This window comes from Chrysemys picta, chromosome 14 (genome assembly GCF_011386835.1).
Source record: "Chrysemys picta bellii isolate R12L10 chromosome 14, ASM1138683v2, whole genome shotgun sequence".
NCBI lineage: Eukaryota > Metazoa > Chordata > Testudines > Emydidae > Chrysemys > Chrysemys picta.
This window is the reverse complement of record NC_088804.1, coordinates 24,968,295-24,992,992: the sequence shown is the minus strand read 5'-3', so window position 1 is coordinate 24,992,992 and position 24,698 is coordinate 24,968,295. Positions and strand designations below refer to the sequence as shown.

Genomic DNA, 24,698 nt, shown 5'->3' with positions numbered 1-24,698 from the left:
AACATTGCCCATTTTATCAGCATCTTAGGTCTACCACTCCTCTCTCCAAAAACTGCAACTGTAGGCTTTAAGAGACATGCTCCCTTTTAGAAATGCCAGCAAGACATTTTCAAGTTAGGTATATGATACACTTGTATAATAAGAGCCATTCATACAAAAAATGGTGTCATGATGGCAAAACAGCACTTTAAAACAATATTGTGCTTTTTCCTTTTCTTACATATATCAGAATACAAAACCTACATTCATCTACCTATTATATTTGCAGGCCAAATGCTTGGAAAGTGAGAAGCATGGAGTTCTGAACAAAATAATAGAAGGGAATGTACGCTTAGGAAGATTAGAAGAGAAGGTTCGGGTAAGTAGGCTTTGTAAATCACATATTAATTACCATTCCATATCTATTACAAGTTGCTTTTGTTTTTAAAAAAATCAGTACTTAATCCACATGGCAGTATATTTTTGTAAGAACATTTTATGGATATTTTTTAGAATGGATTTTAGAAGATAAATGGGATTTTTAGCATATTTTACACAATAAAAATAATAAAAAGTCCTTTTCGTTTGTATACATACACTGCTTTCTATATACGAACATAGTGTTCTAATGATTTGTATGAGCTATTGCAGGTTGTAGAGTGGTAGAAGCATAGAAATTTTATTTATATTTTTTATTTTATAGGATATATCCCAACCCTTTTCTTTGTACCTTTTAAAAAGTCTGTAATAATGGGGAAAATTGAAAAATATTCTCAATATAGAGTTTATTAAAATTAGAATTACAAGTATTGAGATGCATATACAACTACTGTCAAGGTGCATTCAGATGACTATAGGGTTGTACCTCAATTTCAGGGAATTTGGACATACCAAAGATTTAACCTAATTCCAAAACACAGTTACACTCTTATCTGCTACACTGCTCCATTTGTAGAGTAATTAAGTCAGAAATCTAAGTAACTGGGTGCCCCACCTTGGTTGTATTTGTAGTGAAGTATTTGTATGTTGTCTAAAGTATACAGATAATCAGCTATAAAAGTATACAGTCACTCTCTTTACCATGTATATCTTATTAGTTTTTGCATTTCATTGCAATTTAATGGCAAACTTGAGTGAATTATATTTTAATTCTTTAGTACATTCACAGTTTTAACCAGTCTGATGCTACAGAAATTCTGTTTAAATATTTATACAACCTAATGTTTTTTCTATAGCACATACAGTTTCTTAACAAGTTTCTTCTTATATGTACAGTGAGATGTGATAGGATGGGATCAAGAATCTGCATTGTCAAATTAGTTTTTTTGGCAAATGAATCAGTGGTAAAAACCAGAACCCAAAGACCCCATATTTATCGTAGGCACACATCCTGTTACTTCTTGGGTTCTTCATTGGTAATTATTGTTTTTCTTAAATAATTGAAAACGTCTGTTGAGCTTTTAAGTCTTTTCCAATCTATTTTAAAATAAAGTCCACACAACCCTTCCTGCAGTTTGACTTTGTTAACAAAGAAATTAGCAATAACAGAGCAGAGTTCAGCTTAACTTCTCCCTAACCATGGCTGCTCCTAGGGTCTCTACTTCAGGCTATTGAGCCCATGTGCTAGACCCTTACTGTGCTAGTTGCCTCTACTGTGAGGGAGTCTGGGTGTTAGCTCTCTAATGCCACCAACCTGTCAGCCCCTCAAGCACTCTCCTCCAGGCTATGTCAGCCTTGTCTTTACCTTGCAAGTTAACAATAGGTGCAGCCCAGTCACCGAGTCCCCTTGAAGCATTCCACTGTGACATCCAACCCCTGACACTAGCTACTCACAGAACTCCCAGATCCTCTGCTCCCAAATGGACAGTGTATCCCTATTTAGTAGAGGCTCTCACTTTCCAGACTACTGTACCCCTTTCAGGTATCTGATATGTCTTGCGTACCTGTGATGGGGTGCGACTCACCACACCAACGCCTCCTGCTGGTCATCTTGCAGATCAGCTCCACAGATCGGTATGCCGACTCTCGGTGGTGTGTCGCCCACCATCATTTCTCGTCCTGGACCCATGTTGCTCCAAGGACCGCGGCGTCCTCTTCAGGACACAGCCCTCTGACTGTGCCACACTTCGTGCTTCCCCTTTCCAGGGGAATGTACTGCAGTCCGACGGTACAGCACTTCCTCTGTGGCAAGTGGGAGTGAGGGGGAACCTGGGCCCGGCCACTACTCCAGGTCCCAGCCCAGGGACCTTGTAAATGGCAGCCACGCACTGCGTTGCCTCCAACCTCTCAGTCTACTTCACTGGGCCATTTCCCCACAGCCCCAGCACCTTCTCCAACCTTATCTCAAGGCCTCAGCATGCCATCTTAGCAGTCAGCCAGGAGCTCGCTCTTACTCCCCTGATCCTGCCCAGCATTGCTGTCTCCAAGGTGCTAGCTTTCCTCCTCCTGCAAGGCAGTCAGTTCTCCCTCCTCTAGCGCCAGAGAGCAACTGAACTTGCTCTGCCCTGCAGCTCTTCTTATATGGGCCTGCCTGGCCATGATTGGCTGCTCCTCACAGCCCCTTTCCTATTGGCTGCTTTTTACGCAGCCACCGTAGGGCTCTATTAACCCCTGACAGGCCAATATGGGGCAGGTGCCCCATTACAGTACCTGCAAGTTACACCTCACTTAAAAACTACTTGCTTACAAAATCAGACACAAAAATACAAAAAAGTGTCACAGCACACTATTACTGAAAAATTGATTATTCTAATTTTTACTATCTAATTATAAAATACATCAACTGGAATATAAATAATGTACTTACACTCTGGAGAGTTTTTATTCCTCACTTGGGTTTTTATTCTTCCATATTTACAAGGTGGGCCTCAGGGTAGGCCCAAGGAGTACTTTTCAGCCAAACAAAAAGAAAAGTTCATAACACAAAAAAGAGAATACCTTTCCCTCCCCCGTTTCTGGGGTGTTGCCTTGCTATGAGGGCACTGTGTGCCACTCCTTCTCCAAACAGTCCATTAGGGTGGTTGCTTCCCATATATGGAGGAGAGCAGCCTTCCACTCAGGAGAAGTCTTTTGTCCTGATGCACCTTGTCTCCCATCTCTCCTCCCTCTCTCGCACCAGAAAAGGGGTTTTTAACAGTCATAGGCAGCCCTTATTTGGACTTAGATGTCCCTAGTTTACCTGAGGTAACATTTCAGCTCACGGGGGAAAGGAACTTTACCATTCTAGGGATGGTATACCTGCCTTCCACAACTCTCTTACAGCTGTCTGGTTTGACTTTGTCACACAATGCAAAACAAAATCATAACACACACACTAGGCCCGACACTTAGTAGTAGTTACCTTTCCTATCTAATAAAGTAGGTTCTTGCCTGGCCCCAAAAGTTCAGTGTGTTCCAGAGCTGGATGGATCTAATCTGTCATGAAATACCGCGTCTTCTCAGTGAATGGATGCAGAGTGTCTTTCTCCACCCTGAATCATACTTTGTTCATAGACCATGAATGGGCCATCACCAAGACAAATGATTGCCTGGTGACTAACTTTTACTCTGACCATAAGGCATAATTTTCAATATAGTTACATTATTCCTTAAATATTACCTGCATACACATCTCACAATGATTATGACTAGATAAGTTACAAGCTTTCAGTAGAGACCTCATATACTACCCTTTATTAGGTGTAGTAAGTTTGTCAGGTCTGACTGAGTCAGGAGTTGCTTGTAAAGAACCATGAACACTTTGCCAGCTGATACCAGTGGGCCTCTGTCACAGTGTGTCTTTTGAGATCAACCCAGGGCCGGCCTTAGGGGTGGGCAGGATTAGCCAGTGCATGCAGGGAGTGCCTCCGGAGCAGAGGTGCCCCTCCTCCCCTGCAGCCCCTCCCTTCACCTTGGAACTGCCCCAGGCCAAGCAGCTCGGGACCAGGAGCCTCCTGTCTGCTGTGCAGAGCGGGTTAAAGGGTCGGGCTAATGGCAGGGTGTCCCCCCAGTCGTGTACCCAGTTTTCACTGAGCTGGCATGGGAGACAGGGAGCCTGTCTGTGCTGCTGCCTCTACTATTCTTCTAGTGAAAATATAAATAAATACGTAAGTGCTGTCAAATCTGAAAGCAAGTTCATCCATATTTTTCTTTTATTATTTCAATCCATGCTGAACTTTACTGTTTAATAGTCTTTTCAGCCACAGTAGTCAATAACAGTTATACTATGCAATCTCATCTAAGTCACACTGACCGTCATGACTTTATTACACATGTACAAGTGATGGCAGAATATTGGGCCCGTTATATATCAAAGAAAATTTATGGAATTATACTATATTCCGAATCTATCCCTGCCCCACCTCGATGTGCAGTGCTCTGCAGGGTCTGAGGCAAGGGCAATGGTTCCTCAAAGGAAGATCACTTCTTCTTCGAGTGCTTGCTCATATCCATTCCATTAGGTGTGTGCGCGCCGCGTGCACGATCGTCGGAAGATTTTTACCCTAGCAACACCGGCGGGTCGGCTGTGGAGCCCCCTAGAGTGGCGCCTTCATGGCGCTGAATATATACCCCAGCCGACCCGGCGCCCCCTCAGTTCCTTCTTACCGCCCCTGACGGTCGTTGGAACTGTGGAGCGCTGCTTAGCTGTTCTCCACTTTCCCTAGCTTTCTTGTTGTATCATAGTTGTAGTTATAGTTATAGTCTTAGAGTTTGTTGTAAGTTAGTTAAGTAGTTTTAAAGTTGTTCTAAATAGTCCAGGGGGTTAAGGGGGTCGTCTCCCCCCTTTTCTCCCCCGGCCGCGGGGCCGGGCTCATGCCCAACGCTCCCGGCTTCAAGCTGTGCGCCTCCTGCGCTAAACCTATGCCCACGAGCGACCCGCACGAATCTTGTCTGAAGTGCCTGGGAGAGTCACACCAGACAGACAAGTGTAAAATCTGTAAGGCCTTTCGTCCGAGAACGAAGAAGGAGCGGGACTTTCGGCTCAGGCAACTTCTGATGGAGGCGGCTCTTAGCCCGGACGCTCCTTCCACGAGCAAGGCCCCGGCACCTAGCACCTCGGTGCGCAGTGCCCCGGCGGCACCGGCTGCGACGACCACGCGAGTGGCGTCAGACAAGCCTCCCCGGCACCGGACCTCGTCGGCACCGCAGACACAGCAAGTGCCTCGGCGCCGGTCCTTATCCCCAGGGCATAAAAAAGCCCATAAGACGGGGACATCAGTGCCGAAGACGCCAGCTCCCCCAGTGTCGGGGGTAGAGCCGCGTCCACCGGTGGAGCAACGGAAACAGTTGCCTCCGGCACCGTCGACTCCGGCGCCGAGGCCGTTGAGTCCGGTGCAAATAGCGTCTCCCCCCAGGCCGGCGGTGATACAGTGCCTCCCGTCGACTCCAGAGACCTTCGCGGCGGCGAGAGACTTAATAGCTCTCACGGAGCCGGCACCGCCTCAGCCACCGGCACCGACTGCACCGTTGACTCGCCCGGTCCAGTCGAGGGGGAAACCTGCTTTGATGCGCCCACCATCACAAGGGCTGGAACCTCGGCACCGGTCCAGGTCCCGAAGCAGGTCCCCACGCCGCTCGCAGTCCCGGCGCCGAATATCGTCTCGGCACCGGTCGTACTCGCGGCCAAGATCTACTTCGCGGCACCGTTCTACGTCTCGGCACCGCTATGATCGTCGGCACCGATCAACGTCGAGACGTAGTTCTCGGCACCGCTACGGTCGGCGCTCGACGTCGAGGGGTCGCTCCCGGCACCGGGCATACTCCAGGTCCTCGTCGAGGTCCAGATCTGACTCCCGGCACCGACGAGGTCATCGGCACCGGTCGCGGTCCCGGCACCGATCGCCGGCACCGCGCAGAGATAGATCATCTCCGGACCGGCACCGTGCGGCACCGCAGCCCACCGGGATGGTTTCATCTCTCTCGGCACCGCCATGGCCGTCTAGATCGGTGTCCCGCTCCTCGGAGGACTTGTCGAGATCGGCATACCCCCCTCAAGGGCGCGCCGATGAACAAAATTTCGGCCACTGGCAGGAGATGGCAGAGGACCAATCTCATGGACCATCTCACTGGTCGTTTTGGACCCCGTGGGCATACCACCAAGAACAAGGGGCTCCAATACCATCGACCTCTCGCTCGGGTCACTCGGTTAGAAGGGCCCCAGAATCCACCATCTCTCGGCCTCCGCCAGGAGGCATGGAGGCTTCGGTGTCCACGCCACCCGACACCAGGGACCCAAGTGCAGGTGATGCCCCGGCCCAAGAGCAAAGGGATCAGGACCCCCCCTTGGATCCGGTACCACCGGAGGCATCCTCTTCCTCCTCTCCGGACGAGGCAGTGGCGGGCACTTCATGTACGGGTCCCCCTCCGATAGATCTTCGGGCTCACCAGGATCTCCTGCGTAGGATGGCCCGTAATATGGACCTGCAGGCGGAGGAGATAGTGGAGGTGCACGACCCGATCGTGAACATCCTTGGAGCAGATGTCCCATCGAGGGTGGCGTTACCTCTGATCCGCACGATCCAATCGAATGCGGATACGATATGGCAAACTCCTGCCTCCATTCCACCCACAGCGAGAGGGGTGGAAAGAAAATACTTTGTCCCCTCTAACGACTATGGGTACTTGTACACCCACCCCCAACCGTGCTCACTGGTGGTGGAATCAGTGAATGCACGAGAGCGCCACGGCCAGCAGGCTGCAGCGCCTAAATCAAAAGAGGCTAAGCGGCTCGACCTGTTTGGCCGTAAGGTCTACTCAGCCGGAGGGCTACAACTGAGAGCGGCGAACCAACAGGCGTTACTGAGCCGCTACAATTTCAACTCCTGGAACTCTATGGGGAAGTTTAAGGAGTTGATTCCCCAAGAGTCCAGGGAAGAGTTTGGAGCCATGGTAGAGGAGGGCAAGAAGGTGGCTCGGACCTCCTTACAGGCCTCCTTGGACATTGCAGACTCAGCGGCGAGGACCCTGGCTTCGGGCATCGCTATGCGCAGGATCTCCTGGCTTCAGGTTTCGGGTTTGCCTCCGGAGCTGCAGCAAACCCTACAAGATCTGCCTTTTGAGGGGCATGGATTGTTCTCGGATAAGACGGACTCCCGCCTGCAGAGCCTCAAGGACTCGAGAACAATCATGCGCTCCCTGGGGATGCATGTTGTGGGCCCCCAGCGCAGGCCATTTAGGCCGCAACCTCAGCGCTTCTACCCCCCCCCCGCCTCGTCAGAGACAAGACTCGGCCCGGAGGCGAGGGCGAGGTGGTAGAAGAAGGTGGACCGGCCCTCAACCCGGCCAGAACCAGGGGCCACCTCGACCACCTTCAGGCCCCAGGCAGAACTTTTGAAGGTGCGGTCGAGGACGGCGCCCCAGTCATCCCCCAGGATCCAGCCCCCTCCTTTCGGGATCGCCTCTCCCACTTCCACCGTGCTTGGTCCCTTATAACTTCGGACCGTTGGGTCCTCCGCACGGTGGAGAGGGGATACGCTATCCAGTTTTCTTCTATCCCCCCCTCCTCCCCCCCTTCCCCGTCCCTCTTCAGGGACCCTTCTCACGAGCAACTTCTTATACAGGAAGTTTCTACGCTCCTCGCTATGGGGGCCATAGAGGAGGTTCCAGTGGAATTAAGGGGCAGGGGATTCTACTCCCGTTATTTCCTCATCCCCAAGTCCAAAGGAGGTCTGCGACCCATCTTGGACTTGCGCGGACTCAACAAATTCGTAGTAAAGTTGAAGTTCCGCATGGTCTCTCTGGGGGCCATTATCCCTTCCCTCGATCCTGGAGACTGGTTTGCCGCCCTCGACATGAAAGACGCATACTTTCACATTGCTATTTTCCCGCCTCACAGACGCTTCCTCCGATTCGTGGTAAACAGGGTGCACTACCAATTTGCAGTCCTTCCCTTCGGACTATCTTCGGCCCCACGGGTCTTCACGAAATGTATGGCTGTCGTGGCAGCGTACCTTCGTCGGCAAGGGATACAGGTGTTCCCGTACCTAGACGACTGGCTGGTACGCGGTCGCACCAAGGAACAAGTTCGCGATCACGTCCACATAATAGTGCGCACATTCAACAAGTTGGGTATCCTACTCAACAAGGACAAATCCACTCTAGAACCTACCCAGAGAATAGAATTCATCGGTGCGGTTCTAGACTCCAGACGCGCACAAGCCATCCTGCCAGACAATCGCTTTTGCACCATCACGAGCCTCATACAGGGACTCAAGGCCTTCCCAACTACCACGGTGAGGTCGTGCCTTACCCTCCTGGGTCACATGGCTTCATGCACGTACGTAACCAGGCATGCCAGACTTCGGCTTCGCCCACTCCAGACCTGGGTGTCATCAATATACCGCCCACATCGGGACAGCCTGAATATGGTGGTCACAATCCCGAACTCGGTCCTGACCTCCCTCACATGGTGGCTAGATCACAATGTGGTTTGCGAGGGGATGCCGTTTCACGCCCCACAACCCTCTCTGCACCTGGTCACAGACGCTTCATCTCTGGGTTGGGGCGCCCATCTCAACGAGCACCATACCCAGGGCCTGTGGACTGCACCTCAGCTAGCCCTGCACATCAATGTTCGGGAACTGATGGCGGTGCGCCTGGCGTGCCAGGCATTTCTCAATCTCCTACGTGGCCGCTGTGTGTTAGTTCTCACCGACAACACCACGGCCATGTTTTACATCAACAAGCAGGGAGGAGCACGTTCGTCAATTCTATGCCAAGAGGCCATTCGCCTGTGGGACTTCTGCATCGCCCACTCAATCCATCTCACGGCATCGTTCCTCCCTGGAGTCCAGAATACTCTGGCGGACCGGCTCAGCAGGTCCTTTCAAACGCACGAGTGGTCTATCCGTCCGGACATTATACATTCCGTCTTCCAGAAGTGGGGGTTTCCCCACATAGACCTGTTTGCATCTCGAGACAACAGGAAGTGCCACGTGTTCTGCTCCCTGCAAGGTCGAGCTCCGGGCTCCCTCTCGGATGCGTTTCTCCTTCCCTGGAAAGACCACCTGTTTTATGCCTTCCCTCCGTTTCCTCTGGTCCACAAGGTACTGCTCAAATTGCGCAGAGACCAGGCACAGGTAATTCTGATCGCTCCAGCGTGGCCGAGACAACATTGGTACACCACGCTGTTGGAACTCTCGGTTCGGACACCGATCCCGCTTCCGTTGTATCCGGATCTCATCACGCAGAACCACGGCCGGCTGCGTCACCCCGACCTGCAATCACTCCACCTCACGGCGTGGCTGCTCCATGGTTCACCCAGGCAGAGCAACAGTGTTCTCACTCTGTCCAACAGATTCTGCTGAGCAGTAGGAAGCCCTCAACACGGACCACATACTTGGCCAAGTGGAAGCGGTTCTCCTGTTGGTGCGAACAGCGAGCCACGTCCCCGTTGCACGCACCTATCCCTCTCATTTTGGAATATCTCCTATCCCTAAAACAGCAAGGGTTGGCGATATCTTCAATTAAAGTTCACCTGGCCGCTATATCGGCCTTCCATCCAGGGGAACTCGCGTCCTCGGTATTCTCTAACCCGATGGTCGTTAGATTCCTCAAGGGCTTAGACCGGACGTACCCACAACAACGTCAGCCCGTTCCGACGTGGGACCTCAACCTGGTTCTCTCCAAGCTCACAGGTCCTCCATTCGAGCCACTGGCCACCTGTTCACTTCTGTACCTGTCCTGGAAGACAGCCTTCCTCGTAGCCATCACCTCAGCAAGGCGCGTTTCTGAACTCAGGGCGCTTACATCCGAGCCCCCTTACACAGTTTTCCACAAGGATAAAGTGCAGCTTCGTCCACATCCTGCCTTTCTCCCTAAGGTGGTTTCTCCTTTTCATATCAACCAGGATATATTTCTCCCGGTCTTTCATCCTAAACCACATGCTACTCGCCAGGATCAACGTTTGCATTCTCTGGACGTACGCAGGGCCCTGGCTTTCTATATTGACCGCACAAGGCACTTTAGAAAGACGACGCAACTCTTCGTTGCAGTGGCCGACCGAATGAAAGGCTCACCGGTCTCCTCACAACGCCTATCCTCCTGGATTACGTCTTGCATCCGGACTTGCTATGACCTGGCAGGTGTCTCAGCACCGCACCTCACCGCCCACTCCACGAGGGCCCAAGCTTCCTCGACGGCTTTCCTGGCGCAAGTTCCGATACAGGACATTTGTAGAGCTGCGGTTTGGTCGTCAGTCCACACATTTACAGAACACTATGCACTAGTGCAGCAGTCCAGGGACGATGCTGCCTTCGGATCAGCAGTTTTGCACACAGCAATGTCTCACTCCGACCCCACCACCTAAGTTGGGCTTGGGAGTCACCTAATGGAATGGATATGAGCAAGCACTCGAAGAAGAAAAGACGGTTACTCACCGTTGTAACTGTTGTTCTTCGAGATGTGTTGCTCATATCCATTCCAAACCCGCCCTCCGTCCCCACTGTCGGAGTAGCCGGCAAGAAGGAACTGAGGGGGCGCCGGGTCGGCTGGGGTATATATTCAGCGCCATGAAGGCGCCACTCTAGGGGGCTCCACAGCCGACCCGCCGGTGTTGCTAGGGTAAAAATCTTCCGACGATCGTGCACGCGGCGCGCACACACCTAATGGAATGGATATGAGCAACACATCTCGAAGAACAACAGTTACAACGGTGAGTAACCGTCTTTTCCTCTTCAGAGCAGAAGGAATGAGATCCAGTCAAGATAGGGAACAGTCCTCCCTCTCGTAAACGTATGGCCATAAGGACAAATCTTGCCCCATCTTCCCCAGGTCCAGAGGTCCCCCTTGTGTCAAAACCATTTCACTGTATGGAGGAGAAAGAAGATTTAGGGAGGCTGTCCTGGGCCCAGGGGTACATATTCCCTGGGTAGCACATATGTTAGCTTTCTTCTTCTTCAAGTAGTGTCCTATGGGTGCTCCACTTTAGATGCGGTAGTAACCCCTGTGCCTTTGATTGCAGATTTCTCATAGCAGCGTCCATTCAGCCCACATGTTCATGTTAGTCTCGTGCCCTGTGACAGTGTATAGTGCTGCATGGGTGAACCACCCTCAGCTCCTTCTCAACTGCCTCAGCCTGAGACAGAGCTCTGGCAGTTGTCCTGTTGAGATTTCCTCAATTTTATCTTCTTTTCTTAGTTAGTCATAGTATTAGTTAATAAGTACACCTCTACCCCGATATAACACGACCCGATATAACACAATATATAACGCGGTAAGGCAGTGCTCTGGAGGGGCGGGGCTGCGGACTCCTGCGGATCAAAGCAAGTTTGATATAACGCGGTTTCACCTATGACGCGGTAAGATTTTTTGGCTCCCAAGGACAGCGTTATATCGGGGTAGTAGTATAGCTTCTTAATTTTATTTCTTTCACTCATATTGTATTTAGCTAGATACTAGTTAGTTTTTAGTTCTTCTTTACTGCGAGGTTTTGCTTCAGATGTTGTCTGTCATGCTGGGAGGTGATCCCAGTCAGCAATGGGTCTGTCATGCCTCCTTCTCCATTCTTGACAGATACTTTAAGCACGTCTAGAATTTAGTCAAGAAAGTTGCAGACTCCTTGAGCCTCATCATAAGCTGCTCAATATCCTCCATTCACCCTCATCTGCCCGCATAGCTTTGCCTATCAACTAAGCCAGGAAGATCATCTGGCACGTTCCATCTTCTATTCTCCATACATGCAAGAGAGCAAATAAAATGTATTATGTCCTGGCAAAGTGACTCAGAATTTTTATTCTTCTTTGAGTGATTGCACATGTACATTCCACTCTAAGTGCGCGCATCCCGAGCATGATCGCTGGAAATTTTTCCCTCAGTGGTACCTGTTGGGGCGGCTTAAGCACCCTCTGCTGCCATTGCCATTAGCACCGGTATAGAGCGCCCAGCCAACCATACGCCCCCTCAGTCTTCTATGAAGAATTATTTTAATAAAAGGGAGAGTCACCTTGAAATCTAATCATTTTCAAAAAGAGAATTAAAAGAAGTTGGTTACTATGCTTTCATCTGGATCCCCTTAAGTTTCTACAGATTTACCGCCACATTTTCCTATGTTTTCTCAGCACAGATGTTCTAAATAAAGACCCACGCATTCAGCAGGGAAGCTGATTGGCTGTACAGGAATTCTGATTATACATTGAACAATTAGAGATTCATTTTATTTTGAACTCTTTCAGGTTTATCATTTATCAATGCTAGGTTAAAAAATTAAGCAGTGCAGTTTTTAGGGGAGGTAATCACAATCAAAGCATCACTGTAGCAATCTTACACAACTCTACAGTTTTACCAATACAGTTATAAAATGCTTGAGCCATGCTTTTTCTCCCATTCATATGTATCTGATCTTAGTAAATGCATCCCTTAAAAAGATGCCAGTTTGTAATCTTCTTAAATATCAGAAAATCTGTATTTATTTAACTGCATTTTTGTCATGTTATGTGACACTACTATATGAACTGGAGAAAACATTTTCAGAAAAATTAGCCAATAATTTAGGTGCAATACACACTACCAACTTTCAGTGACAAAGTCTCTTATTTTCAGAAGATTGTCAAATCCAGAGCACAAGATAAACTTTAAATACATTAGGACCCTGAATTATTAATGCAAATTTGAAAAAGCTGGCTGGGGACTACAGCAATAAAGAAGGGAAAAGTATAAATAGGAACTAATAAAAAAAATTAAAAAAAAAACCCCCAAACAAGTCTTTAACAATGCTTTCTTAAACAAAAAAAAATTGCAAACAAAAATAAAAATGTTAACTAAGCATATGACATAACCACTCAGAAGTAAGTGTATGGCAGCATATTCAGCAATCATGATTATGGTGTTATCTGAACTATGTTCTTTAAGTCTTTCTTACAAGCACTTGTAATTTGTTTACACCCTAATCATATATCAGGTAATCTGGCCTATTAGAGATTTTGACAGATAATTTAATCACAATATCCTATATACAGAAGAACGAGTCATTGAGTGTTCTCTAGAGAGTCTGATTCTTGTATTGATTTAAAACTGGGGAAAAAAAATAAAGCTTAATTTTTGATCTAAGCACAAGTATTATCAAAGTTGTTAAATATTTTGATAGTTGCGGTACCTTTTTAATCCTAACTACTAGCACAGTTTCTCACATAGAGCCATATTATATTCTCTGCTTTTGCAAGTAGAGGTGACAAAGATCCAAAAGATCCCAGTATAAGGAGTATGGAAGGAGAAAAGGATGTTTCTTCTTTGAAGTTTGCTTGTGTGGATTTTCCACTGTAGGTTATAAACATGCTTTGAGTGTACAACCTTGGAATTTTTGAATAGCAGTGTCTGTTGGGACTACACAGACCCTACTTTATGTGGGATGGGAAAATGCTTAGGAGCCGGTCAGTGCTATCCTTAGATCATTCATGGGATCACTGCAAAGCAAGGTGAGGTATTATATATTCCTTCTTTCCCAAGAACTGAGCCTCTTATTCACAAAACTATCAGCCTCTGCTGGATTAGATAGCAAGAGACCAGAACCTGAATAATCAAATCAAACCACCTGTGAGAAGGAGGTTTTTCAAGGCAGAGATTGTCTCTTACTATGCATTTATACAGTGTGTAGCACAATGGGGGATCCAGGCCTGTATTGGGCTTTTAATACTACTAACAGTAGTAATTAACAATACACTTATTTTATAGAAAGGCTAGAGTAATCTTTTACAAAGGCTCTTGCTGACTGTATTGCAACATTGGAAAAGAGCATCTTTCATTGCCTTTGGCCATAGTGATTTATTGCACTGGGGATAGGGACACTCTAAGAAATAGAAGTTGGATTGTATAAATGAGACATCTAATCCTAAATTGAGGATGAGAGCTCAGAGTCTTGGGTGACTGCCAACAGGGAATGAGAGATGGTTAGAAAATGAAAGAGTACATAGTACTGAATGTATCTGTAATAGTGACGATATATTTCTACTTTTTAAAAACAATTTGATAAATGAGTGAAGTTCATGTTTTGGCAAACCCTACACCCTTTAGTTTTGCAGACTTGTGACAACCAGAAAGCAGTGTAGGGGGGGCCGTTCACCTGCATGTTGGAGAAGGGAAGAGTGTTGGGAGACTTCATGGAGTTCCTCCCATAGCACCAAAAAGGTTATTTGGGGGAAAAGGGAAAGGAGGGAGCGGGCTGAGGTTGAACAGTCATTCAGTGGCTCTGTACAGTATGTATCTCCATCACTGAGGGTGTACACAAGCCTGGCAGGGAGAATGCCATCCCTCTGTGAAGCCTGTTTAGTTAACCTTTGTGCATGAGTGGATTTGGTTTAGTGGCACACAGTTCCACCTTTTTGTATGCTCTTCTGGAGAAAAAAAAAAATTCTTACATTTCCTTTTGAGTTGCATACAGTACAAGTTAAATTATCTTTGATTTTGAGGCCTCAATGAAAAATAAATCAGGAGCTGATATTTAATCTGTGGACATATTAAACAACATTTGTGATAGCTATAAATTGCTTTAAAAAAAAAAGCATCAAAACATTGTTTTTTATATATGTTCATTACATTGATTTGTAAGAACACCTATTTTAAAGCTATGCATGTTTATTCTTAATTTGCTACCAAAATTCCATTATTCTTCAGAAGTCTTACCCATTGGTAGTTTGGGGATTTACTAGATAATTATTTTGTACAAATCTTTATATAAAAGCCCTCGTGCATACCATTTTTCAATTTAGATTCTGGTTTACACTAGAACCATACAAAATTCAATTACCTTTTTAAAAATAAAATTTAATGTAACAATATCTAGTAGGTTCAATAAAAATGTTCAGAAAAATGAATCAACCATTTTTGCATATGGAATTAACATTAATATAAAATAATAACTTGTTTCTGTATTTATTTTTAATTGCCTGTAATTAATGCCTTGATTTTAAGGCACCATATATATTAGTAGGCATGTTTTTATTTAACATTTTGAAGACAGTTCTTAAAGCCATTTCTATTCTGATGTGCTCTGACGTACACTATTCAGAGCATTATATTTCAGAAATAGCCGTAGTTTCTGAAAAGATTCTGGAAACGTCTCTTTTGAAAATACTTAATTTGTTTTTATGTTCCCTTGAGATTTAGTTTAACTATAAATTGCTTTCTCCAAGATTTCAACAGTACACGAGTTCTAAATTACAAAAAATTATTGCACTTTTATTTTGCTTTTAATTCTAGATCCTGTATTGGTTATCATCCGAGTATTTAAATGTCCAATAAAGTACCATACAGAATTTGAAAAAGTAATTTAAGGTGATAATTGAAATATATTTTTATAGAAAGTTGTACTCAAAATATTTCTGATCTTCATTCTTTTTAAAAAAAATAGTACCAGCATAATGTAGAAAACATCAATTTCATTTTTATCACTTTCACCTGTGAATTCTTGACACGATGAGGTGTTTATGAAATTATACATTGTTCAAGGAAAAGGTGATATTAGATACCACCTATTTAATAATAATATTACTTTGCCAATTTTCTAGTGTTTACACAAATGCTGGTGGTGCTTTTTGTTTGTTTAAACATAGGCCTTTGTGCTAGTTATAGCTAAGAAATGGAACCACGAAAAACTTAAAATCATATTGCAATCACCTTAATAGTCCATAATATTGGAAGTCTGTAGTTATCATTCAAAGTTTAATTAAAACGTACAGTTTGATAACGCAATTCCTCTCAGCTTCTTGAAGAGCAGTCACACATTCCCTGGCAGAGGCATTGACAGAAACCATACACAAGACATACAGTTAGACTTGAGGGAACAAGACTGACACACACAATGCCTAGGGTCACTTTCTGAATCACTAATAAATAGATTCCAAGAGGCAGTGAGCCAAAGTAGAAAAATCCTAACAGCCATACCAGTATTCTGGGTACATGATTACAAAGCTTAGAGAAGAGATCTTGGTCTAGCTGACTGTGAGAACTGATAGATACTGAGTCAAGGCTATGTTCTGCATAATAATCTGAGATAGTGTTTTGGCTTGGAGTCCTAGTAGAGTCTCTCTGTACTTCCATAATTGTTATTACTAAGCAGTTTGAAGATCCATGAGTGGGGCTTGAGCAAGCCAAGTTCTTTGGTGTTAAAACTACTTCTTTACAGTCAGAATTCCATATTGTTTTGTCTTTTAACACGAGTTTGGACATAACGTTTGTATCATTAGGTAGTCCTTCAACTTCATCTTCATGCAACTCTGTCTCATGGCGGCAAAAGGGACAACTAATGCAAGGACAGCCATCTCCTATGTGAAGTATTTTAGTCAGACATCTAGCACATACTCTGTGAAGACAGTTCAGTATTTTGGGTTTACGACTATGAATGTTAAATCTCTGGTAACAAATTTTGCACTCCAGCTCATCATTTGGCACCTTTTCTTCCCCTTCCGTGTGAGGGTAACTCATCTTTAATTTAGGCACACTGTCAAAAGAAGAAGTCAGAGAAACAATAAGTTACCGTATACCTCTAAAAATCTGTTTGACATTAATTTTCCCAAGAATAAATTCTACTGTTTGTTTTAAGAAGTAGGCAAAGGAGCTGGAAGCAAGCCTCATATTAAAATTGCCTAACATTCCACTATAACTCCCTTTGTTTTCAATTGCATATAACTTGCCAAATTTTAGCTGTGTTGGCTCAAGTTTTCTATGCTTGGTATCTGGCTCAGACTGAATGTAAGCTGCAGAAAAATTGCTATTTGCATAGGGCAGTAGTACTTGCTAGAGGCTTGCTTCTTACATTTTCTGAGAATTCCATCTGCAGTACACGTTTTCATGCATCACTTTAAAGCAGCCATGAAGACCAGAACATCTGGATGCGAGAAAAATAGGAATGTTCCCCCCCTTCTCACTGCCATATAAAAATACTTTTTGATCTAGGGGAAGGAAGGTGCATTGGGCCAGGAGGCAGAATACCATGAGTTTAAGTCTCACCTCACATACCATTTCCCTTCCCCATCACTTCTCACAGGATCCCTGCCTTTTAGAATTTCATTTTTTCCTGAAAACACGAGGGCTGTTTTAACTGTCTGAACCAAGCATCATATGGGTATATATAAGCAAGATTCTCTATCTAGCTTTACCTGAATATATCAGTTCTGACAGGCAGCAACCCATTTTTTCTTATCTGAGATTGCCAGTTATTGAATACTGTTGATAATTTAATGTTCATCAATGGAACAAAGAGTTTTAAAAATGCCATCAAGTTAAGTTGCAAAAGTGCTTTTACATTTTCTGTAATTCAAGGTATGAGTAATATAGCCCAAAACGACTACTAAGGCACTTCCTACAATCTAACATTGACAAGTGTTTATAGTTTGCTTTGCCTTGGAGATGAATCTTGTTATCAATCATGAATACTCCGGTAACACTGTTCTATATGTCTGAAGCCAAAAAGGAGGCGTCACAGTTGCTCATTTTAGCTGTGCTATATTTTTAAAGTTACTGAACAGAGACATGATTATTTAACTATAGTGGTTTCCCTATGACACATTTATATTAGTCATGCTTTGGGATTATACAGATGTTTGTGAAGCTATAGCAATTTCTGACCAGTGTGACACTGCATTTCTCAGCAATGTGTTTTTCCTCAGCTTTTTTCCAGAAAAGTTAATTTATTTCCACTCTGATTTGTTAGTAAGTAAAATTAGTCCTTTCTCAGAACATCCGGCTCAAATTACTACACAGCAGGTTCTGTGTTAATGGAAACAGGCAAGATGATATTATAATGAAAGCTTTGCCATTGACTTAAATAGGTGCATGATGGGACCCTATCTCTGCTTTCATGAAAGTTGCATTCTTTTAAAATAGTAAAAATTAAGATATTGATCCTGCAAACACTTGCACATATAAATAACTTTATTAAGATAATGATCCTATGGAATTCATGTACATGAAGTTACATGCCCATATGTTTGCAGGATTGGAGCCTAAAGTATTTGAATTCATGGATTTTTATTTTTGGGACTGACATGATCTTGAGTCTCTTCACTCTCTGTTTATGTTTACCAATTTCTGTGTACTATCAGATCCTTTAAAAGGTATAAATCACCTTGGCAAGTGAACTACTCTAATGGGTAAAGTTCTAAGGTACCTATGACATTGGTATCTAACAGGCTTCTTCATGTTGGCAACAGCTGTAGGAGTCTTTGACCTATGAACCATGTACTGTATGACTACTGAAGTGAGACTATGTATTTGGTAGGGATAAAAAAAGTAGACTTAAGTGAAACATCTATCAAGATTTAAACATCAATAATTACAAATTGTTTACAGGGGAATGTGCAGAACCCTAAATTATTCTAATGTTTCCTTCATGTGTGCAGTTTGTTTGCTGTTTAATTTTTGAATTTTCCTTGTAAGTTACATTTTAGATTCAATTTTACATCCTCAGCATAGGAACTGGTATTCTTTCTCTGTAGAAAGTGTGTCACTATTTTTAGAAGAAAAAATATTTGGTGTTTTACTGAATTTTTAACTTTTTTTTAAAAAAGAAATCTCAATGCACTAGTTTAACTCAGTTATTCAATTCTAGAAAAATAAATTTATGGCTGAAGCATAATTCATTTGCTTTCTTCCACTGACTCCACTACAACAAGTTTAATGTGTAATTTGTATGGCAATTACCATTATTATTGCATTCAACCTTCAGAAGACAAGATTATGGAAATCTGTTCTGTATGCTATGTCAATTTCTTCATCATAACATGTCAATCTAATTTTAGTATACCCTATGATTAGAGACTGAGGACAGTTAAAACCGGTTAGTCAAGGCTTCCCAGAAAAGAATCCAGCCTCCTAAAATTCCTCAGATCACTATTTTTGACCTGAATGTTTTAATTTTCCTTTTCTCTTGAGCAGTGGTCACCAACTGGTCAATCGCGATCAACTGGTCAATCCTGGAGACTCTCCCAGTCGATTGTGATCTCTGGCCACTAAAAGTCCAGCTGTGTAGCGCAGCAGCACTGCCACTAAGGCCCCATGCCACTGCCGGAAGTGACTAGCGCAGCATGCCCCCGCAAGGGGGGGAGGCAGGGGTCTCCGTGCGCTGCTCCTGCCTGCAAGCACCACCCCCGCAGCTCCCATTGGCTATGACTGGGGAACTACGGCCAGTGCTTGCAAAGAGGGATAGCGTGCGGAGCCATGTGACCCGCCCCCAGCAGCCTGAGGTGCGTTGGCCCCTTTCGGGAGCAGTGTGGAGCTGGGGCAGGTAGGGAGCCTGCCTTGCTTAGCCCGGCTGCGCGCCGCCTGAGGAAAGTGCCGCCCGGCAGGAACCCGCCTCAACCCCCGGCCCCAAGCCCCCTCCTGGAGCCAGCACCCGATATCCCCTCCTGCACCCTGAACCCCCTCCCAGAGCCAGCACCCCATACTTCCTCCTGCACCCCAACACTCTGCCCCAGACCAGAGCCCCCTCCTCTACCCAAACTCCCTCCCAGAGATTACACCCATCGCCCCCTCCTGCACCCCAACCCGCCACCCCAGGCTCATTTCATTTCATGTTATAATTTACAATATGATACGTCAATGGCTACTAATGACATTTAAATATGTATGACCCTTAATTCATAATAAACCATACAATTTTGTCATCCAGAGTATATTCCCTTATCCAGTGCTACACACTACAGACCTCATTTGCTATCTAAGGGAGTCTTTCAGTTCACTTCAGTGGGATTTGGATCAGGCCCATAATGCATATGTGCCAAGCAGCACTTCTAGGTGTTGCAGGAGCCCAAGCTCTGAATTTCCTGGTGTGTAGCTCTAAATCATAGCCTTACTTTCTGTTCATGTAATTTTTGCATTGATGGCACTAAGTTCTGTGGTGATAATATCCTGCTAACCTCTGCAATTTTAGATATCGTTGACAAAAATTCCAGAGGCCTTCCATGTGTTCACAATACTTGTGGATTTAAACACAAAGCATGGGTCATCTCATACGCTTCTGGAACCCTCAGAGCTCATTGCCAACAAGAACCTTTAGCGGTGGGGAGCATGCCTGAACAATCTGACAGCACAAGGCCTAAGGAAGGAGAAAACCAACATGCTGGAGCTTCAAGTGGTCAGATTAGCTCTTCTCAAATTCTAAACTCAGATTATCAGATGCTACCTCATAGTACTGTTGGGCACCACCACAATCCTGGTTTGTCCAATAATGGTGGGACCAGAAGCCCAAACCTTGTCCTTGGCAGAGGTTCAACTTCTTTCAGTCAGTGCCAAAGGAACCCTGAATCAAGAGGCAGATGGGCTGAACAGAGGCTCTTTAGAAGTCCACAGATTGTTTATGACAGCCCTCTTATACATTCTAATTCAGATCATCTGCAGCTGACTCTGTGACTACAGAATAGGAAAACCTAAGCCAGATGATCTTCTCTAGAGAGACTTCTGACTTTAAGGTAGAAATCTACTGTCGAAGAATATTCAGGAACCTGGTCAAAGTTTTGCTTCTGGTGTGAGGAATGGCAGACAGAACCAGGAGACTCAGGCATACCAGTGATTATTGATTTCTTACAAGATGGAATGGCTTGGGTTGCAAATAACCCAATATAACTAGGCAGGTATTGGTCATCATCAGTCTATTACATCTTGAGCAAGTTTTCCAGGTTCACTGACATATCATTCCCAGGTATCAAGTAGCAAGACCATCAAAAACAGTGAGACCCGTCTTCAAAAAATGGGTTCTGCCTTTTTCCTGACAACTCAGCCATTTAATTTATGATGTCCATTCTTTCTCTCTTTTACTAAAAATGTGCTTCTTGTTAGCCATGGCTTCGTAAGTATCTGCACAGAAAGGATACATATGTGTAATTAAGAAGACTTATTCTTTCCTTAGGGAGATACCATCTACTACCTTAAGTTAAGGCTTAGGTTGAAGTCTTGGTGCGAGAATCAAGCCCTATTATATTTAACATACAGAACAGCATCGACAACTTCTGTGTGATGGGAAAATGCTCCTCCCACCCATTTGGAACTCAGATGTAAACCTAAAAAAAACAGTCACAAAATTATAACCACACTGAGGTTGTGGCCACCATTTTGGATTCACATCTTCTGAGAGTTTTCAGTGGCTCGCATACTATATAGCTGAGGTATATTATGATTATTTAGTTACACAATTATGTTGAATAATATTCTTCACAAGGAATATAATTATTTTATGATAAGGATGATTAATATGATCAGTTCATTTGAATCAGTCTTTAAACATCTGCATTGTTCTCAGTTTAAAGTTTGTCACTGATATTGGAATATATATTTATTCTTGACATATGTTAAAGTGAAGACTTCCCTATAACAATTTCAAGCTTTATCATGACCATTATACTCTGAAGGGAAAGTGGAGGTTTGTCGGCAACCTTTCAGAAGTGGTGTGCCGAGTCTTCATTTATTCACTCTAATTTAAGGTTTCACATGCCAGTAATACATTTTAACGTTTTTAGAAGGTCTCTTTCTATAAGTCTATAATATATAACTAAACTATTGTTGTATGTAAAGTAAATAAGGTTTTTAAAATGTTTAAAAAGCTTCAATTAAAATGCAGAGCCCCCCGGACTGGTGGCCAGGACCTGGGCTGTGTGAATGCCACTGAAAATCAGCTCATGTGCCGCCTTTGGCAAGTGTGCCATAGGTTGCCTACCCCTGGTCTACATTATTATTCATTATTTGTAGTATTGCTGGCCTTAGGCCAACAGAAAGAATCAGGGCCCCATTGTGCTAGGCACTGTACAAACTCTCACAAAAAGACAGTTCCTGCTCCAAAGAGTTTACCTACTAAGTATATATTAAAATTGTGGTCCCCATGTAACAATGGTATAAAATCCTTGACTCATTTAAGTACATCAGGAATTAAGTCTTTTTTTACTTACTCATTTTAAAACTAAGTAGTGTTTGAATAATATTCTGTATTCTGAGATAGACATGTATCGTGATTCAAAACAGATTAATTTTACCTTTCTTCACCTAAACTATAGTATTCTGTGCTTCTCACAAAGACCCATATTATTGAAAGTGGACAAAACAGAATTGCTTGTTTCTTGTACATGTTGCACTATTTTGTTACCCAATTTCAAATCAAAATCTTGATTGTAATAAAAATAAGTTGTAAGCACAGCATTCAAAAATGTATTACAGAATTAGGTCTCAACCATTTTGGATGTCATTCAAGGATAAGAATTAGATGATTCAGGAAATTCAGTTTTTTCATTATTAAGGCAGTGGCCATAGTGCAGCTTATGCAATCTCACCTTTAAGGCCCAATTCAAAAGAAATATATTTCCCTGTCAGCAGATATATGCAAAATACTCCAGCGTCACAGGGAGATGCTGCCAGGTCTGTGAAAGTGTGCAACAGCTGGAAGAAGCATTCGGCCTCCTTTACCAAGTGGCTTTAGCTTCCAACTGACTCTATAAAGAGTTGAGCCATGGTAGCCTAAGTGTGGATTCAAAAGGAAGTGAAGGGGAGTGAAAGCTTAGCTTGTCTCCCTCTCAACCCCTGTCACCATAGCTGGAGTGAACCCAGAATCTTTCAGGGGTTTGGGGGTGATTCTGGCCCACAATTTAATTATGTGGTCATATACTACCTCTGAGTATAATATATTTATCAATAAACGGCATTGACCTGAATGTCTCAGGCTTCTAAAAACTCTGCTTGGTAAATGAAACCCAACCTTTTTCAAATTAAGCAAAGAAATCAGTCCTCAATAAGGAGTATAATTTAAAGATTTTGCTGTAGGCAATTCTCAATGAGTGATGAGTTTTGTTTTTAAATAGGCAGCTTGTTTTTTAAATATATATTTTTTGCTCATACTGCCAAAAAGAAATACCTTCAGCTAGAAATCAAGGAGGAAAAATTTCAGCACAGAAGGCGACTTGCAGAAATCAAAGAGCTTTTGCAAAGAGCACACTACCAGATGCCTTCTAATATATTTGTCTTTTGGTTCTGCAAGAAATGCACTAGACAAGTCTTAGGATTAAAGGTGATGTTCAGGTTGACAACTTTGTCCAAATGAGTAACTGCAGAGTATCAAAAATATGACAGCATTCCTAAAACATATCAGATCAATTTTCAACTTCATATATAGAAAATCAAGAATCGGCACCTAGAGACCATGGTGATTTGTCTTAGACCAAATCTTGATATTAATCTCAACAGAAATCAATATTTTATGCCATTTTAGTAAAATAAGGCCAGATTTTCAACAGCCAATTTTGTATCTGTGCAAGCCCCAATGGGTATGCACAAGTCATGTCTTTTGCACAGAAACCCTAACCTGCGCACACTCAGCAATAGCAAAGATCGTAAGCTGAAAGGATAGTTGCATCTGATCCACAGCATAAGATATTAAATTAATAGCAACCATGAACAAAATGAATTTATCCAACATTTTCTTGTGGATTATTTTGGTAATGTAAAATGTCAATGTTTAAGTTTGAATCTAAGCAGCCATAGCTGTGAAATTAATGGGAAGAAGGTAAAAATAGAGTGCAGAAAGAACATGCAAAAAAATGGAGAAAAGAACCTTTTAAATGATAAACTGAACTAGAATAAAGACAAGTGAAATTGACTATCTGTACTGCAATGTGTTAAATTTTTGTTCTGAAGATACAATTATAGCATTTGCCTGGCATCAACTGCTATACAATAGTTAAGGTTTCGCTTATAAATCCCATAGTCACACATTCATAATTTGCAAAAATATTCACTGTCTGGGCTGTAATATTCTATGGCTGATCTTAACAGAAGGGCCATTTGGCTTGGGGTGTGGATTTTTGGTAAATAAAATATGTGCCAAATCTATTCAACTGGTTGAATCAGTGAGTTGGAAATACACACTTTTACAAGTGTAAAGATTGCTGCACTTTGTTCCGTGCAGGTATTAAGGATGGTTGAACTTGGTGTGTAAATAATGCCCAATGACAATGAGGTTTATCATCCGCAACCAAGTGTGAAAAAATCACTTGGGTAACTGAGTTATAAACTACTGAAAACTCACTTCTGAATGTGTGTAATAAGCATCTAAGATTTTGAGCAGTCTAATGAAGGTAGCAGAAAGGGGGAGGCAGCCCCAAAGAACAGAACCCCCTGCATGTTACCCTGATCATACCATGGAGCTGTTAGAAGCCTCTCTCTGTTTGCATATATTTCCTGCCCAGTCTGACAGGCTCAAGGGGCTACTGTTCCTGTTGGGACAATTTGTCAGAGAGATAAGAAATATCTTTTGAAAAACACAAAACGCAATGCAGGATTTTTTTCAGAAGACTAACATCAAGAACCCATGAAAACTGCAAGTGTGAATTTAGAGGCTGCAATTTCACGCTCAGTTTGTGCTGCATTTTGCACATTCCAAACCTCATTTTTCAAAAAATTAAGATATAGAGCCATTGCAATGTAAACCTGAGCTTTTCACTGTTACATAAACCAGCCTTGCAGAAAACTGACTCTAGCCAGAAAATAGCAGCAGCTGTGGGAACTCTGCATTCACCAACCTCATTTTACCTCACTAAGATGAGAGTTTCAAAGCCTAATTTGCTGCTATTATGAGCAAGCTTCCCCCCTCCCCCCCAATTAATTTTTTTTAAGGAAATCAAATTCAGAAAGCTCTATTTGGGTTGCAGTTAATTAAATCTAGAAATACAAAATCAAAATTCCCATAGCAAGGTTATCTCAGTTGTGTGCCGCATATTGTGGACCAGAGCCTCAGCTTTTATGGTGTAGATTTAATTTGAGTCGAAATACTGTAC

General features: G+C 43.8%; 2 protein-coding genes across 3 annotated transcripts in view; one reads left to right on the top strand and one right to left on the bottom strand.

The window, feature by feature from the left end:
• CEP89 (centrosomal protein 89) overlaps window positions 1–24,698 on the top strand; it is a 118,879-nt gene that overhangs the window by 67,949 nt on the left and 26,232 nt on the right. For both annotated transcript variants that reach the window (XM_065567177.1, XM_065567178.1), the window contains one exon: window positions 269–358. In XM_065567177.1, coding sequence (XP_065423249.1) covers window positions 269–358 — 90 coding nt within the window. The remainder of the gene's footprint in view (window positions 1–268; window positions 359–24,698) is intronic.
• On the bottom strand, window positions 15,505–16,383 carry LOC112059381 (E3 ubiquitin-protein ligase RNF182-like). The gene has a single exon (XM_024104152.3). It carries the CDS (start codon window positions 16,369–16,371, stop codon window positions 15,646–15,648), a length of 726 nt encoding a protein of 241 aa, XP_023959920.2. The 5' UTR covers window positions 16,372–16,383; the 3' UTR covers window positions 15,505–15,645.

Excerpts from the sequence above, each read along its gene's own strand:
- LOC112059381 (XM_024104152.3), bottom strand. The coding sequence starts at position 16,371 with ATGAGTTACCCTCACACGGAAGGGGAAGAAAAGGTGCCAAATGATGAG.